Source organism: Poecilia formosa, unplaced genomic scaffold (genome assembly GCF_000485575.1).
Source record: "Poecilia formosa unplaced genomic scaffold, Poecilia_formosa-5.1.2 Scaffold115, whole genome shotgun sequence".
NCBI classification, from domain to species: Eukaryota; Metazoa; Chordata; class Actinopteri; order Cyprinodontiformes; family Poeciliidae; genus Poecilia; species Poecilia formosa.
Window position 1 is genome coordinate 42,262 of NW_006800054.1, and position 13,020 is coordinate 55,281.

At 34.7% G+C, this 13,020-nt stretch overlaps 1 protein-coding gene and 1 long non-coding RNA gene across 2 annotated transcripts; both read left to right on the forward strand.

The window, feature by feature from the left end:
* The first annotated feature begins 3,676 nt into the window (after positions 1 to 3,676).
* xab2 (XPA binding protein 2) lies at positions 3,677 to 11,883 on the forward strand. The gene is made up of 19 exons (XM_007560356.2): positions 3,677 to 3,845; positions 4,156 to 4,304; positions 4,392 to 4,515; positions 4,650 to 4,847; positions 5,257 to 5,391; positions 5,497 to 5,661; positions 5,814 to 5,958; positions 6,044 to 6,195; positions 6,290 to 6,409; positions 6,514 to 6,645; positions 7,950 to 8,081; positions 8,189 to 8,302; positions 8,409 to 8,571; positions 8,688 to 8,878; positions 9,398 to 9,520; positions 9,608 to 9,779; positions 10,843 to 10,969; positions 11,064 to 11,173; positions 11,282 to 11,883. The coding sequence occupies exons 1-19, from the start codon at positions 3,810 to 3,812 to the stop codon at positions 11,341 to 11,343; spliced, it is 2,550 nt and encodes an 849-aa protein (XP_007560418.1). The 5' UTR covers positions 3,677 to 3,809; the 3' UTR covers positions 11,344 to 11,883.
* Positions 8,874 to 9,341, forward strand: LOC107837116 (uncharacterized). Its single transcript, XR_001663104.1, has 2 exons — positions 8,874 to 8,945; positions 8,994 to 9,341. It is a non-coding gene; the product is annotated as an uncharacterized LOC107837116 (long non-coding RNA).
* Positions 11,884 to 13,020: the final 1,137 nt, after the last annotated feature.

The window sequence follows — 13,020 nt, forward strand, 5'->3', positions numbered from 1 at the left end:
GAAAGATTTACATGATTAATCTCAAAATACTTTTCTGAAATATTTTAATTTTAAAGTCTCCTAGATTAATTATGGAGTTGTTTAATTTCAAATAACTCAAATCAGCAATACAAAAGAACCACTTGATATCACAGAAGCAACAGAAAGAGACACATGAAGTTAATCTCTTAAACCCAAGCAAGTATAAGTTAATGTAAACAACAAAGGACTGACCTGTAAGGGATGCCCATCAGTTCTCAGCGGAGTCTGGGGCTGCTGCTTTTATACAGGCTGAAAATGCCTCGGTCAGCAGCAGCCTGCTTCTCCATTTGGTCAAGCATCCTTGTCATCTTAAGACCCAACGTGTGACATTTCAGGATCAGACTGCTATTTTTTGATATAACATTTACTAGCTATTAAACTAAGAGCTTTGTCAAATAATTTTTTTTTAATTTTTTTACTAAATCAAAATAATTCAGAACCATATGTTAAAAAACGTTAGACTGAAAACTTGTTAATTGGAATAAAAAGAAAATGCAACCAAAAAACAATTAACACTGCATTTGAAACAGTGTTTTAATTCTATAATGTGCATCAATAATGAATGTAATGAATAATTAAAATTCTCAATTGCTAAATTAAGGAACCCGTCACTTGACCTTTCTTTCTCAAACCCATATGCATTGCCTTTAGTAAAATCTCAGTAAATATCACAAGTATCAAGTCTGAAAGCATATCCACATTTCAAATATTTGCAATTAAAAATAATGATATTTTTTCTCTTATGACACACTAGCGGTACAGAAATGCATCAATTAATTTTGAGAGTTTGTTATTTAGTATGAGTCATTTTCAATCACATCTTTCTCATATAAGCATGTCTTTTGCTCATAAAGCATAAGTCTGACAGTAATCTTCAAAGTATGTCCCAAAATACATGCCATGACATACATGTGCTCTTATAAATAATTTATACAAATACATTTTAATTGTTACTCTCTAAAATATGATGAAGTTTAAAGAACTGATAACTTTGTAGTGAGAAGTTGTGTCTTCTTAGCCCTGCAAATAAACAAGCCCGTCGCCAAGAACAGAAATTCATTTGGGGAAGCTCCCAAGTGGTGCTGGTATACGGTTGCAGAACACTGGCACAGCTCATATTCCTCTAATAAAACTGAATGTAAGGCCCTTTCCATAAAGTTCAAACGGTGTTACACCTTGACTTAAAAGGAAGGGAAGAACATTTGCCAACCAGGGTGAGAGAAGATCTATAATAAGTATCACTTTAATATCCAAGATCTTTATCCTCATGCTTCATTTTATTCAAAGGATATTGCTGTTGTAGACAGTTGGTGTCCTTGCAAAACTATTCAACTTTGATTTTGATCCTTCAGTAGCCAAAGCTTGAGAAATATTCATTGCACAAACAACTGGCTAATACTTTTTAAAAGGGGATTACTTGGCATAATAGATCTCTGATATTTATTAGTCTTTACAGCAGTTTCTATTTTTAGACAGTAAGAAAAGAATCTGCTGTTTTATTTATTTGACTTAATAGTTTATTACACTTTTCATAGAATTTTAAAATTTATATTGGTTCGTACAATATTTCTTTGTATCCAAGAGCAGAACAAATGAGTTTTCTTTGTTAGGTTTTCTGTGCGGTTAAGCTTATATTTGATGGTTCAGAAGAGTAGACTCGAAATGGCACAAAGCTTACATCAGGCTCTTCAGGTTTCATTAGAGTCAGTATCAACAGGAACACTGAAAATTTAAGGTAACTCCATTTTCTTAAGAGGTTGTTTGGCACAAGTGCTCTTTATTCACTGTTAGTTGGACAGGAAGTAAAGCTGAGAGAAAAAAGTAAAGACTTGCAGTAAATGGCCCCATGTCTAGGATTAAGACCATGGACAGCTGCAACAAGGATCACAGCCTCAGCATGTGCTGCTTCTGCTCCACCACTCAACCACATGAAGGCCCCACAAAAGTCTTTATATAAATTTAAGTATATACTTGCCTTTCAGCATCTACAAAGAACTGTGCAAGACTCATATTGTCTGTCCTGCAACTCTGCAAGAATAAAGCGGGTATACAATTTGATTCTTAAGCCATTAATTGTCACTCTCAAAACACTTACATGTTACCTATTGGGTCCATGAGGTCACTTGCAATATATTTATATATTGCAAGTGAAAATGTAGCAACTTTCAGACATTTATGCACCAATTTTAAAATGCCATTAAAAAATATTGTTAAATCATTTCAAAACCTTTTACACATGTAATGTGTGTGGAAAAGTGTTCCTATTTTTTTGCATGTTTATCTCACTGTTTCAGTTCATCAAACCAATTTAAATATTAGTCAAATACAAGGAAACACCAAATGCAGCTTATTAATTTAGGTGTTTATTATTAAAGGAGTACAAAAATCCAAACCTACCTATGTGATAAAAGTGATTTCCCTAAAACTAATAGCTAGTTGGGCCACCCTTAGCAGCAACAACTACAATCAAGCATTTGCGATAAGTTACAATATGAGTGGATTTTCGGCCCACTCATATTTGGGGAATTGTTGTAATTCAGCTACATTGGATAATTTTTGCAAGCAATAAAAGGTCACAACATCTCAACAGGATTCAGGTCAGAACTTTAACTAGACCACTCCAAAGTCTTCCATTGTTTTTCTTCAGTCATTCAGTGGTAGACTTGCTGAAGTGTTTTGAATCATTCTCTTGATGCGGAACCCAAGATAGTTTCAGCTCAAGGTCACAAACAGATAGCCAGACATGTTTTTTCAGGAGTTTTGGTAGACAGCAGAATCCATTGTTGCATTCAGCACAGGAAGCCTTCCAGATCTTGAAGCAGCACAACATCCCTAGACCATCACACTACCACCACCATATTTTACTATCAGTATAATATTATTTTTCGTAAACTTGGTGTTACTTTTAAAACAGATGCAATGGGTTCACACACCTCCCAAACAGTTCAGCTTTTGTGTTATCTATCCACAGAATATTTTCCCAAAGGTCTTGTGCATCATCAAGATGTGTTCTGGAAAATTAGTATTTGGCATGCTGTTGTACTGCTATCAAAGAAGATTCAATGCTTAAAAGGTGCATATCATAACATAACATATGTTTTTTTCAGTTCAGTTGTATAGGATTATGGCAACATTATATCTGTAAAAAATATATATATAATTTATCATATTTAAATTTTTTAAGTAACAGAATATTGGGATTTTTGTAGGGGTGTGTAGAATTTTGAGTACCACTGTAGATAAAAAGAAAAGATACCATGTTCAATAATTGCTTAACTGCAGCTGAGAAATTGTGATAAAAATCTTAAACAATTAAGAAAATTGATTAACTGGTTGATTCTGAAGAAATATGGCTATATGAAAAGGTGTTGGCTGTCTTAATTATATTTTACAGGATAAGAATTATATTTTTCATGAACAATTTTGTCAAAAGGAAAGAAAAAGAAATAACATAGATTTAACGTTTGACTAGACCAAAAACAGACACAAAGATATATATTTTTTTTAAGATTTCAGTGATATCTTTATGGTGTTGGCCTTTTTTACTTCATTTCCTTTAAACACCACCTGGTGGCAGTAATAAACCCTGCTGTTCGTTAACAACAAGCCGCAGAAAAACTACAAACTTCCCCCAGGTTTGTAGTTCGTTTTGAATGCGCTTGCGTGCTTTGTAACGGCACCACCGGAAGTTACATGGAGGGCTACACGCTTTGAGTTTGCAAGCTAGTTTAGCTTTTCAAAAGTTAGCACTGAGTTTTAACTCCAGAGTTGATACTGTCTTGAAAGAAATGCCTTCCCTAAATGGAAAAGCTGACGTTTTATTTGTAAGTAATACAAATGAAAATACTATATAATATCTATCACTATATCTAACATTAGTTCTTGCTAGCTAGCTAGCGTAAATCTAGCCTGGCTGGGTACATAAAATTGAAAGAGACAGTTATGTTTTGTGTGTTTTCATGAAGTTATACTTCATGATAACTTTTTATTCCTGTCAAGACATCGTAGCAATTTTAACCGTAATACTTGCCGCAATACTTTATATTGCTTTAGTGAAATAAATTCAAACGTCACTCTTTCGTAGATTTTAACTTACATTGTCTTTCGTGTTTGCTGTTGGTGTTACTTTTTCAGGAGGATGATGATCTTCCCTATGAAGAGGAGATTATCAGGAATCCATACTCAGTCAAGTGTTGGATGCGCTACATTGAATTCAAACAAAATGGAGCCAAATCCACCCTGAACATGATATATGAACGGGCTCTGAAGGAATTGCCTGGAAGGTAACTTTTACTGAAAGATAAAATTGCACATCTTGGTAAAGATGGCCCTCTCTCTTTTTAAACCAAAATTTCCCTTCATTTTTACAGCTATAAGTTGTGGTACAATTATCTGAGAGAAAGGAGGAAACAAGTCAAAGGAAAATGCATTACAGATCCAGCATATGAAGAGGTCAATAACTGCCACGAAAGAGCACTTGTGTTTATGCACAAGGTAGTATTGACTCAAAATCCAGCAATGTAACAGTAAATAAAATAATCATACAGTGAAAACATTGTGGGGTCTTGGCTGTGTGTTTTTTTTTTTTAAACTAACCAATATTTTTATTTTTTTTTTCATAAATGTAGATGCCCAGGATATGGATTGATTACTGTCAGTTCGTCGTGTCACAGTGTAAGATCACGAGAAGTCGGAGAACGTTTGACCGGGCTCTAAGAGCACTACCTGTAACCCAGCACCCACGAATCTGGCCTTTGTACCTGCGCTTCGTTCACAGCCTGCCCCTGCCTGAAACAGCCCTGCGGGTATATCGAAGGTACCTTAAGGTGAGATCATGGAGCACAAAGCATTTCTGTACAGCGCCTGTCATGTAAGAATTCATGCTATAATTACATGTAGGGAAATTTTCTGTAATTTCACTGTGCGGTCGGTATTTTTGCTTGCGTGGTAACATTTTACGTGAATTCCTGAAAGCTCTTTGCTAAGTAAAAGTATTTGATTGTTTTTTTGTTTGTTTGCTTTGAGAATAGCTGAACTTATGTGTTTTAGTCAACAAAATATGTAGTTTTGATTCTGATTAAAAGAAGTTTAACAGCACATTTTCTAGCATTCTTCTGGTATCTGCATATCGCAACATCGCTGTTGTAAAGGTAACAAAGATTATGCTTTAGAGATCTAAGTGCAATAGTTCTGTACATTTTCCAAAGTATTCTGTCTTCTCTTCATACCTTGTAGCTATCTCCAGAGAATGCAGAAGAGTACATAGACTACTTGCGGTCTGTTGGTCGCTTGGATGAAGCAGCTGTGCGATTAGCAGCAATTGTAAACGATGAAAGCTTTGTGTCCAAAGAGGGCAAGTCCAACTATCAGGTAAAACGACATTTTAGGTCTAGCACCTTCAAATATGTCTCTATTATTCTGATCATAGTAACATACAAATCCTTTTTCTGCGTGTATTTTTACTTTTTTGTTTAGCTGTGGCACGAGCTGTGCGACCTGATCTCTCAGAATCCCGATAAAGTGACCTCTTTAAATGTTGGAGCCATCATACGAGGTGGCCTCACACGCTTTACAGACCAACTTGGAAAACTTTGGTGCTCTTTGGCTGATTATTACATCAGGAGTGGCCACTTTGAGAAAGTACGTTTCACTGAATTGCTTATATTTTTATGTATCAATCAGTTTTTAATTTAGGATTTTAAACCTTTGCTCCATATTTGTGAATTAAAGAGACCATTATAATGACACATCATGCATCCCTTTTCAACAACCAAAAAAATCTGTTTCTTCAGGCACGGGATGTTTATGAGGAAGCCATACTTACTGTAGTAACTGTGAGGGATTTCACTCAAGTGTTTGATAGCTATGCTCAGTTTGAGGAGAGCATGATTGCTGCAAAGATGGAGACCACTGCTGAGATGGGACAAGAGGAGGAAGGTTTGTGTGAGTTAGCATTAAGGCACCTTTCTTCCACAGTACCACTTATAAATGTCAGATTTTTTTTTTTCCTTTCTCCAACCAGATGACATAGACCTGGAGCTTCGTCTGGCCCGCTTTGAGCAGCTAATTGCCCGGCGGCCACTTCTGCTCAACAGTGTACTGCTGAGGCAGAATCCCCATAATGTGCACGAGTGGCACAAGCGAGTAAAACTTTATGAAGGAAATCCACGACAGGTAAGTTTAAGGGCCTTTATTAAAAATATTTCTATATCTCTAAGTGTCTATCACACAGTACTGATAAATGGATCAAAAAATGTGTCCACTCCAGATCATCAATACATACACTGAGGCAGTACAGACAGTGGATCCAATGAAGGCCACTGGAAAACCTCATTCTCTCTGGGTTTCTTTTGCTAAATTCTATGAGGAAAATGAACAGCTGGATGACGTAAGTTACCAAAGTCTTTCCTTCGGAACTGCATAGATTCTTTGAATTTAGGATGGATGATAGTTTTTCCTTTTAATTTATATGTCTCATATTTCCTGACTCAGGCCAGGACAATCTTTGAGAAGGCTACTAAAGTAAACTACAAACAAGTGGATGACCTTGCTGCAGTTTGGTGTGAATATGGAGAGATGGAACTTCGCCATGAGAATTATGATCAGGCACTACGCATACTGAGGGTAAAATTTTTCTAGTAGATGTTTTTGTTGTTTACAGATGCTGTATCAACATAATTTGTTATTTTTTTCTTCCTTTATTTCTGTTTGCTATTTCTATCTTTTCTTGGATGGGACATGGAAAATACTAACATGCCAAACAGCAAAGCGTTTGAAAAGCTCTTTAAAAAAATAATAATAATAATAATAATTCAGTGTTAAGGTCATACCAACATAAACTATTCTTTGGATGTTATGTCTGATTTTTATCAATTCAGCATATTATTAGAACATCATCCAATAAGTCTAATCTATTGTTTCAGTTCATAACACTCCAGTTATAAGTTTAGCAGAATATCCAGATTTCCTGTGTTATTTATTAAATCTTAGTGTGTGAAAGTTGTTTTTTCCAGCTCAGACCAACACTTTCTGCTCAGTCAGAGCTGTGAATCATTTCCACTTCATATGTATTCATTTGATAACAGGTAATAGTGGAGAGTTAAGGCTGCCTTGTAACAGAAAACACTTCCAACCAAGCCTGACTTAGGAAATCTGTCTTGACCCACTGGGGATTGATTAGATGAAATTGAGATGAACAAAAACACAAAAGCACCAAACAAGAGAGGAACAGTAAAGAAGTTGGAGTGCAGAGACACTGACATGTTGAATTTATTTTTTTTTAATGATACATTTATCTTAAAGTATCATTTTCTGTACAAAGTGTGTCTTAAAATACTATCCTTCCTCTGTCAAAAGCAACAGAAAGACTGTTCAAAGATAACTGTTCACACTTACAAACAGGCTATTTGAAAAGCTTCCTTATCCTGCCCCCCAGATGTCTACTAATATGCTATGAAAATATATTTGGTCTCAAAACAAAGAACTAGCAAATACATCATGAAGCAGTACAAGTAACAAATGCATTGCTGTTCTATAAACTAGGTGCGTAGGGACATCTATTGGCAAATTCAGGAACTACAACAACACAAACGCATATGTTTGTTTCATTTGGCTGTAACAAATTAAAGAAAAATCAGGAAAATGACAAAAGTATATAATTTTTTTATTTGTCTGAAAGCATTGAGAGTGTAACAAGATTTCATTGTTTGGTTGGTTTCATTTTGTTCAAGGAGTCACTGACAACATTCACATGAAAACTGATTGTTTGGAAGTCATTAAAAAGAAACCTATTGAACACAAATTTGTAAAATATTAACATTTAAGGCAAATACTTCAAATGCATCACTGTAAAGGAAATGAAACTACTGTATTTTTATTACTATTGTAGCTACAACACTAAGTTTATATTTTTATGATTTTTGTATTAGAAAGCTACAGCAATCCCATCTAAGAAAGCAGAGTACTTTGATTCATCTGAGCCAGTCCAGAACAGAGTCTACAAGTCCCTGAAGGTCTGGTCTATGCTGGCAGACCTCGAGGAGAGTCTTGGGACTTTTCAGGTATGTATATAAATTTGTAGAAGATGACAAAGCACCTAATCAGATCTATAGTTTTCTATTTCAGTTCTTAATCCCTTATATCTTATTACTCTGGTTTTGATCATCAGTCTACAAAAGCAGTGTATGACCGCATTATTGATCTACGCATTGCCACTCCTCAAATTGTCATCAACTATGCCATGTTCCTTGAAGAGCACAACTACTTTGAGGAAAGCTTTAAAGTAAGAATGTTTGAACCAATTCAGGAACGTGTATTCTGTTACTCATAGTTGTATTTTTATTTGATCAATTTAAACATATTTTTCATTGTTTCCTTCTGTTCAAAAGGCATATGAACGAGGGATCGCTCTCTTCAAGTGGCCAAATGTTTATGACATCTGGAACACTTACCTTACCAAGTTCATTGACCGCTATGGCGGCAAAAAATTGGAGCGAGCCAGAGATTTATTTGAACAAGCCCTGGATGGCTGCCCTGCCAAGTTTGCCAAGAGTAAACAACCTTTATAGCACACCACAAACATTTTTCAGTACTACATTTTATTTTCTCATTCTATCTTGTAAACTGATCTAAAACATTGTTATTGTTTTCTTTCTATTTGTTTTTAGCCGTTTATCTGTTGTATGCCAAACTGGAAGAGGAGTATGGATTGGCACGGCATGCCATGGCTGTCTATGAAAGAGCAACGCAGGCAGTAGAAACTGAAGAGAGACACCATATGTTTAACATCTACATCAAGAGAGCAGCTGAAATTTATGGCGTTACGTACACCAGAGCTATTTACCAGAAGGCTATTGAGGTGAAGTTTTGGTTACATAAAATAATACTTGGAAGTGTTTCTTCTCATTCTTCTCCAGGTTATGCCTGTGTGTGAACGTTTGCTTTTGTCTTGATGTCCCAAACCCTGGCTGAAGCGTCTCTGGGATCAGTCATGGGATTCCCAAGAAAGTTGTTTTGTCACAAAATCGGTCAAATAAAGATTGTTGAATTTCTGTTTTCCTTAGAAAAAACATCACAATAGTTGCACATCAAGTGTAATACGTTCAAGACTTGTAATTCTAATTGCGATATTTATTGTATGAATAGTAGTTATTTAAATTATTGCATCTCAAGTTATGTTTCCTATCCACAAATCACACAATCAACTTGTATATTTATAGTTTGCGAACTACTGTGCTGAGCTTGCCTAGAATGATAAAACAAGTCTAAGATTGCAACATTTGTTTAATTTACATAGCATATTTTTATCTTCTAAAAGTGTTGTTTTATAAATGCTGAATTGTCCGACATCTGAGGATTGCCTTTTATACTCCGCCAGGTTCTTCCTGATGAGCATGCGAGGGATATGTGTATGCGATTTGCTGACATGGAGTGCAAACTTGGGGAGATTGACCGTGCCAGAGCAATCTACTCCTACTGCTCTCAGATCTGTGACCCAAGGGTGAAAGAAACCACCTTATCTTAATGTTCTTTTAGTAAAGTGTTCAAAAATATGGCAATTAATTTGGATGTATTTATCGTCTTTTAGGTGACAGCAAATTTCTGGCAGACCTGGAAGGAATTTGAGATTCGCCATGGAAATGAGGATACAATTAGGGAGATGTTGAGAATCAAGCGCAGTGTCCAGGCTACCTACAACACCCAGGTCAACTTTATGTCCTCGCAAATGCTGAAGGTTTCAACAAGCTCTACAGGCACTAGTAAGACACCATATTTGAAAGTTGGGCCCTTAGTTGTGGGTTTCCCTTGGTTTTAGTATCTGCTTAATTTCTTACTCATGAAGGTCTGTCATGCTATTACCGCAGTCAAAAGACTTGCCTCTCTGTTTTACATGTTTTTTGTACTATTGTAAGATTATTAGTTACATCTATAAAAACAGATGTAAAACTTGAATATTTTATAAATAAAATGGTGAAAGCCATGCACAGACAGGCTAAGGCCACAGCACAATAGTTGCTATCAGAATTGTTAGTAATATAAGTTATATAACATAGAAGCATTTGATTGTTTATATCTGGACTTCCTCTTTCAAAGTTGGAAAATTATACACTATGGTATTTCTGTGTTCAATTATTTTTTTAAGCTATTCAGCTCAAGTTTGATTCTTTAGAAATTTAACATTAACAAAAGTAAATAGTTTAAATAAAGTTGAAAAATGCCAGCACTTATAAAGGGTTAATGTGAGGCAGATTATGTTTTTCCACTAAAATAAGGTAAACACTTTTGTAATCCCCAGAAGGTTAATTTACTTACCAATAAATCTAAGGTTGCACCCCAAATTATTTAAACACCTGATAGATAAAGTTTTTTAAATTATTTTTATTTCAGCCTAAAAGGTTATTTCTGGCAGAAATGTAGACAATTTTGATTTATCCGTTTTATAAATTGGTTTCCAAAAGTGATGGAAATCTTTCTTCTTAATTAAAAGCTCCATTATGGGCAAAAATGCAATCAAACCTGTTTTTTATTTTATTTATTTAATTTGTTTTTATTCAACTTAAACAGATATTTATGATCACAAAAGCAAAAATAAAGCACATCGGGTCAGAGAAAATCCACACATTTTCTGTCCACCGGATTGTTTTTCCTCTAAGTATTTGTCAGTTAATCTACTATTGATGATCTGTAAACTGTGTGGGATATTCAGAAAAATCAGTTATGGAAATTTTACCTTTAAATTTGCAGAATGTTAAAGACATTCTTTAAAAATGTGAAACATTAATAAATGATACATTTGTCTCAATATTTTCTTTTTGGTGTCAGTTTCAGATCTTGCTCCTGGCCAGATGGGAATTGATGATATGAAAATGTTGGAGCAGAAAGCTCAGCAACTTGCTGCAGAGGCTGAGCAGGACAAACTCAAACCCAAGGAGAAAATTCTGTTTGTCAGGTTTGTGATTCTGATTGACTAAGATATTAATTCACAGGCTTTATGAAAACCATCACTTTCAATGCATCACCATTTTCCTTATCTCTCTGTACAGGAGTGATACTTCTCGCAGTGAGTTGGCTGAGCTTTCCAAACAAGCCAATCCTGATGAGATAAATATTGACGACGACGAGGATGAAGATGAGGATGACCAAGGACCCGATGGTTAGTGTAAAACAAATTAAAACTCTGGTGTGAGGGGGGTGAGTTGCTTGTTTAAGCATTTCTGTGAGTCATTAAAAATGCGATTTTCTGTGTTTTTTTCCTTTACAGAGGTGCAACTTGAGCAGAAGAGTGTTCCAACAGCTGTCTTCGGAGGTCTTAAAGAGGACTGAAAAATGACTCATTAAATTTAGCAAAAATCCAAACTTATGTAATATTTCAGTGGCTACATATTTTAGATTACAGTGAATGTTTAGATGTATCATTAGTTTGACAGAATGATACAGACATCCTTAAGAATTAGCAGGAGAACTTTCCCTTTAAAGTTTTGTTTTTTAGGTGAAGAGCTGTATCTATTTTGACCACATGATGTCAGTAACTTAAAGCCCAGCATGTTCATTTTATTGGGTATTTTTTAAATTATACGTTTTGTTGGAGTTGGATACTTGCTCACACTTATTTTTTTGAAAATAAATACATTTAATACATGTTTTTTACCAGAACAAAATTTAAATATGTTGGGGAGGAACATTGTTTCATTAACTTTGAATGTTACAACTGATAATGTTAAGAATTTGCAAAAAATTGAAAACTTGTAGATTAATTCTTTGTAGTAATTCAGTTCAAGCGGTGGTTGCATATGTACATTAAACTGTTTGTTGTTGAATGGTGGAATTACATAAAATTTCAAATAATCATTGATTTAATAGTTTGATTTTTGTTTTGTTCCAATTGCATAATTCATTTTCTTATTCATATAGCTGGTAGGTAGCAATGTTATAAAAGTGGATAAAGAGACAAGTATGTAAATCTGAAATAAATAAGCAAACTTGCTCAATATCAGATTTAGACACCCCATCATCAGACACAAACTGATGTGTTATAAAGTACTGACTTGAACTAATTGTTTCAACAGATTAAAATAGCTGAGAAGTAATCCTCTTACAAAGTTACAACAGCAGTGCCTGTAGACCATTTTTGAGCATCATGTGATGACATGCTCTTGGGTGTGCCGTTTACCAAGGTTGTAGGTGCTGCAGGAACACCGTTTGGAAAACATCCACGCCTAAGTTAAAGTAAAATGAAGCACTCAAGGTTTTTGGTTCCTTACCTCACACAAAAAAGTGCATCACATTTTAATTGATTTTCTCTATAGTAATGTAGTATAAACTCCAGATTGCTATGTTGTGTTATTGTACACAAATTTGGAGCTGTTTAATCTTGCATTTAAAGAAAGATGCTAGATTAATTTTGTTTCATTAAGATATAGTTTATGAAATTTTATAAATTCTTTAAGATTATATTTCTGTGTTGCTGTCAAATATAATTTGAAAACTTTAGGTAATAGGGAAAAATACTTTACCATGCAATATTTTTAGGATTAATAATTATAAAAAATATATATATAAAACAATCTCCACCAGTTGTGTTGATATTATAATAAGCTATTTTATTTATGGACCTATACATTCACTTTTTTTTTTTTAACCAAATCAGCAATGGCAGAATTAGACTTATCATTGAATAAAATATTGTGGATAATCTCCAGGAACATAATACGTTTACTATTTTCAGTTTTGCGTAGGAGTGCATTTTGACTACTTTCAGTATGACTTCCTATACTTTTCAGTGTGATTTCCACACTTAAAACTTTTTTTCGTTTGGAGTTTATAAAGCATTGAAATGTAATCACAGAAGAGCAGATTTCGAATAATCTGCACTTTAAGTTAACTTTCAACAGCTTACGTTAATAAAATGCTGTCCCCTCAGGGGTTCATCTACATACCAGATGCACCTGTAGCAAAACTACCACCACACCTCTACCTGCTGTTTCCTTTCACAAGGAGGGC